General features: G+C 41.1%; 1 protein-coding gene across 1 annotated transcript; it reads left to right on the forward strand.

The window, feature by feature from the left end:
* LOC114389524 (pentatricopeptide repeat-containing protein At3g26782, mitochondrial) lies at positions 1 to 4,166 on the forward strand. Its single transcript, XM_028350211.1, has 2 exons — positions 1 to 1,056; positions 1,525 to 4,166. The coding sequence occupies exons 1-2, from the start codon at positions 139 to 141 to the stop codon at positions 2,566 to 2,568; spliced, it is 1,962 nt and encodes a 653-aa protein (XP_028206012.1). The 5' UTR covers positions 1 to 138; the 3' UTR covers positions 2,569 to 4,166.

Raw genomic sequence — 4,166 nt, forward strand, 5'->3', positions numbered from 1 at the left:
ACCCGGAAAGATGAATATGGGACATAGCATAACCCTCTAATGGCAGGTAAACATAAAACAACAGTACTACTCAATTGACGTAGGAAGAACAACAACCAATGCATGGAAACAAAACACTAGAGAATAATTACCACAACAATGACGATGACTCAGTCTGTGTTCAGAACATCATCAACTGCACGGACCAAAACCGCGAACCTCACGAGCATGTTCGGCAAATACGTGGACAAAACCAGCGTCCATAGTTGGAACACCGTAATCGCGGACCTCTCTCGAAGCGGAGATTCAGTTGAAGCGCTAAGCGCCTTCGCCTCAATGCGGAAGCTGTCTCTGCACCCGAACCGCTCCACGTTCCCCTGCGCCATCAAGGCCTGCGCCGCGCTCTCCGACCTCCGTGCCGGCGCCCAGGCCCACCAGCAGGCCTTCGCCTTCGGTTTCGGCCACGACATCTTCGTCTCCTCCGCGCTCATCGACATGTACTCCAAATGCGCCCGCCTCGACCACGCCTGCCACCTGTTCGACGAAATTCCCGAACGAAACGTGGTCTCCTGGACGTCCATCATTGCCGGTTACGTCCAAAACGACCGCGCTAGGGACGCGGTTCGCATCTTTAAGGAGCTTCTGGTTGAGGAGAGTGGGAGTCTGGAGTCCGAGGATGGTGTTTTCGTGGACTCGGTGCTTCTGGGGTGTGTTGTTTCGGCGTGTTCGAAGGTGGGGCGGAGGAGTGTGACCGAAGGTGTTCATGGGTGGGTGATCAAGAGGGGGTTTGAGGGGAGTGTTGGGGTTGGGAATACTTTGATGGATGCTTATGCAAAGTGTGGGGAGATGGGTGTGGCGAGGAAGGTGTTTGATGGGATGGATGAGAGTGATGACTATTCTTGGAACTCTATGATTGCTGAGTATGCGCAGAATGGTTTGTCTGCTGAGGCTTTCTGTGTTTTTGGTGAGATGGTGAAGAGTGGCAAGGTCAGATATAATGCAGTGACGTTGTCCGCGGTGTTGTTAGCCTGCGCAAGTTCAGGAGCTTTGCAACTGGGGAAGTGCATACATGATCAGGTATGTTATGAAATGAATCAGTTCAGTTTAAAAATTTTGGTCTTTGGACACTGTTTTGCATTTTGGTGGTTACTTGAAAAACTCTATATTAGTCCTTACTTGATAAAATTGTTCGTGTATTGGTCCTAACCGCTTGTTGAGGTTATGATGATGTTAGATGTTTGCTGAGTTAGCTGATGTTTTGTCAAACTCAACCAGCATCTAATAGCATTGTAACTATGGCACGTGATTGGGGAAAATTTATAAATTTTATTTTTTTGTGTAAGCCAAAATGTAGAGTTTTTTTTTTCATTTAATAAGGACCAAAATGGAAACATGGTGTAAACTGTCCAAGTTTAGGGATCCAATTTTAATTTTACCTTCTTGTTCTTATTTGCGGTGTAAGTATTTTTATATTTGTTCAAAGTAATTTAGTGAATGCTTAGGTGAGAATTGTTGGTCTCAGTAGCCCATTTTCTTGTACTATAGGTTATAAAGATGGATTTGGAAGATAGTGTGTTTGTAGGTACTTCTATTGTTGATATGTACTGCAAATGTGGGAGAGTTGAGATGGCTAGGAAGGCATTTGATCGCATGAAAGTGAAGAATGTTAAGTCATGGACTGCTATGATTGCTGGTTATGGAATGCATGGCTGTGCAAAAGAGGCTATGGAAATCTTCTACAAGATGATAAGGTCTGGAGTCAAGCCGAATTACATTACTTTTGTGTCGGTTTTAGCTGCTTGCAGCCATGCTGGTATGTTAAAAGAAGGCTGGCATTGGTTTAATAGAATGAAATGTGAATTTAATGTAGAACCTGGGATTGAGCATTATTCGTGCATGGTTGATCTCCTTGGGCGTGCTGGCTGTCTTAATGAGGCTTATGGTTTGATACAGGAAATGAATGTGAAGCCTGATTTTATAATCTGGGGTTCCCTTCTGGGGGCTTGTAGGATTCACAAGAATGTGGAACTAGGGGAGATCTCTGCAAGAAAACTATTCGAGTTAGATCCAAGTAATTGTGGGTACTATGTGCTACTCTCCAATATTTATGCTGATGCTGGAAGGTGGGCCGATGTTGAGAGGATGAGGATATTGATGAAGAGTCGTGGATTACTTAAAACCCCTGGATTTAGTATAGTGGAACTCAAAGGTCGGATACATGTATTTTTAGTTGGAGACAAAGAGCATCCTCAACATGAGAAGATTTATGAGTATTTGGACAAATTAAATGTCAAGCTGCAAGAACTTGGGTATATGCCAAATGTGACATCAGTGCTTCATGACGTTGATGAGGAAGAGAAAGGAATGGTTCTAAGAGTTCATAGTGAGAAACTAGCTGTTGCCTTTGGAATCATGAATTCAGTTCCTGGATCAATAATCCAAATCATAAAAAATCTTAGAATTTGTGGTGACTGCCACTCTGCAATTAAATTGATTTCCAAAGCAGTAAATCGAGAAATTGTTGTAAGAGATTCTAAGCGGTTTCATCATTTCAAGGATGGGTTGTGTTCGTGTGGGGACTATTGGTGACAGAAATTGAAATAAAGGGAGTCAGAATCTATGGTGTAGGATATGCATTGCTTCTCCATCATCAATGCTTGACATTGCACATAACTAGATATAACATCTCTGAAAGTACACATCTATCTTCAAAACGCTGATTATTTTGTTTTTGCAATCATTGGTGGATCAAATAGTTCCAGTACGGATAATGAAATAAATTTCAGCTGGTCTTTCAGATGGCTTATTCCCAGTTCGAATATACAATGATATACTACTACCATGAGAGCACTACAGAACTAAGTGCAAAATGCAAATAACATGTAGTAACTGTTTTGACTTGAATGTATCACAAATCAATTAGAACATGTAAAATTGCACCTATAGTGGCATGTCAGTACAAGTGCTCATTTGCTTACTAAAGGACAACATATACCATAGCAAATTATTCTAGAACTATTCGTAAGAGTCTGTTGCTTGTGTAGAATCCAAGACTCTGAGGATGTGAAGACTGAAGTCCACAAAATATCATGGAGAGCAACCTCTGAAGAGCTTGCCTATAGATCTTTCTGCTGCTCTTGATATCTGTGGTTGATCACATTCTTACTCAGCATTTGAGTACCTTAAAGAAATTTGGAGGGCCTTGTTCTCACACTTCAAAGTTTCCATCTCTAATTGAAGCTTTCTGATGGTTTCTCTATTTTCATCATTTCTTTGGACCAACTCTAACAATTGATGCAGATTGTCCTTCGTAAGTTTGGTAATTTGATACTCCAGCGTTGACCACATATTGTCAAATTTGAAATTGACCATTGATGGATCTTCATTTCTCTGATTTTATTCCGAATCCTCAATCTTCTTTAAAACATTTTCTGTGGTGGAAAATTTTATCATTCTGTCTTCCATTTGAGTGTCTCCATTCAAGTTCTGATTTGAATTTCATGCTGCATAGATCAGCTGATAAGAATTCATGGCACTCATCCCCTTGCTGGTTTAAAAGATCAATGCCAAGGTTACTACTATCAAATTTGATATCAGAATGCTCCACGGAATATTTTGGATGGTGGTTCCAATCCAGATGGCGATTCCAGCACTCCTCAAGTTTTTTATCCTCCAAGTTACCTGTTGCTCTTCTGTTGCAGATAGCACAAATGGTTTCTGATCTACCAGAAGATGATAAAGATTCTAAATGAAAGTCACCATGAGATGTTTTGAACTTCAGTTGGTTATATGCTACGGCTAATACACGATAAGATTGGCCAAATTCTTCAAGCATCTGGACGAGGTCTCCTCTCCATTTGCCATGCATGCCTTCTAGGTTTGGAGAATTGTCACCATCTCAAATGGTCACAATAACATCCAATTTCTCATCCAAATCTAAAAATCAATCAAAATACAAGTGTTTGTGAGGGAAAACTGCTGCATAAGTAGCCAAAGACCTTGTGTAGATTCTATTAGTGTTTGCTTTATTTTGAACAACTCCTACAAATAAGACAGACATCCCAGATTTAAAACTGGAAATTTGGATGAGGGGTTTCCCTAGGAAGAAGGCTAAGGGATTTTTATTTTAAGGGGCCTAAAATACCTAATTAATAATTAAGAGACCCTCAATGTCTCTTACTCGCTGA

This window comes from Glycine soja, chromosome 16 (assembly GCF_004193775.1).
Source record: "Glycine soja cultivar W05 chromosome 16, ASM419377v2, whole genome shotgun sequence".
Lineage (NCBI taxonomy): Eukaryota > Viridiplantae > Streptophyta > Magnoliopsida > Fabales > Fabaceae > Glycine > Glycine soja.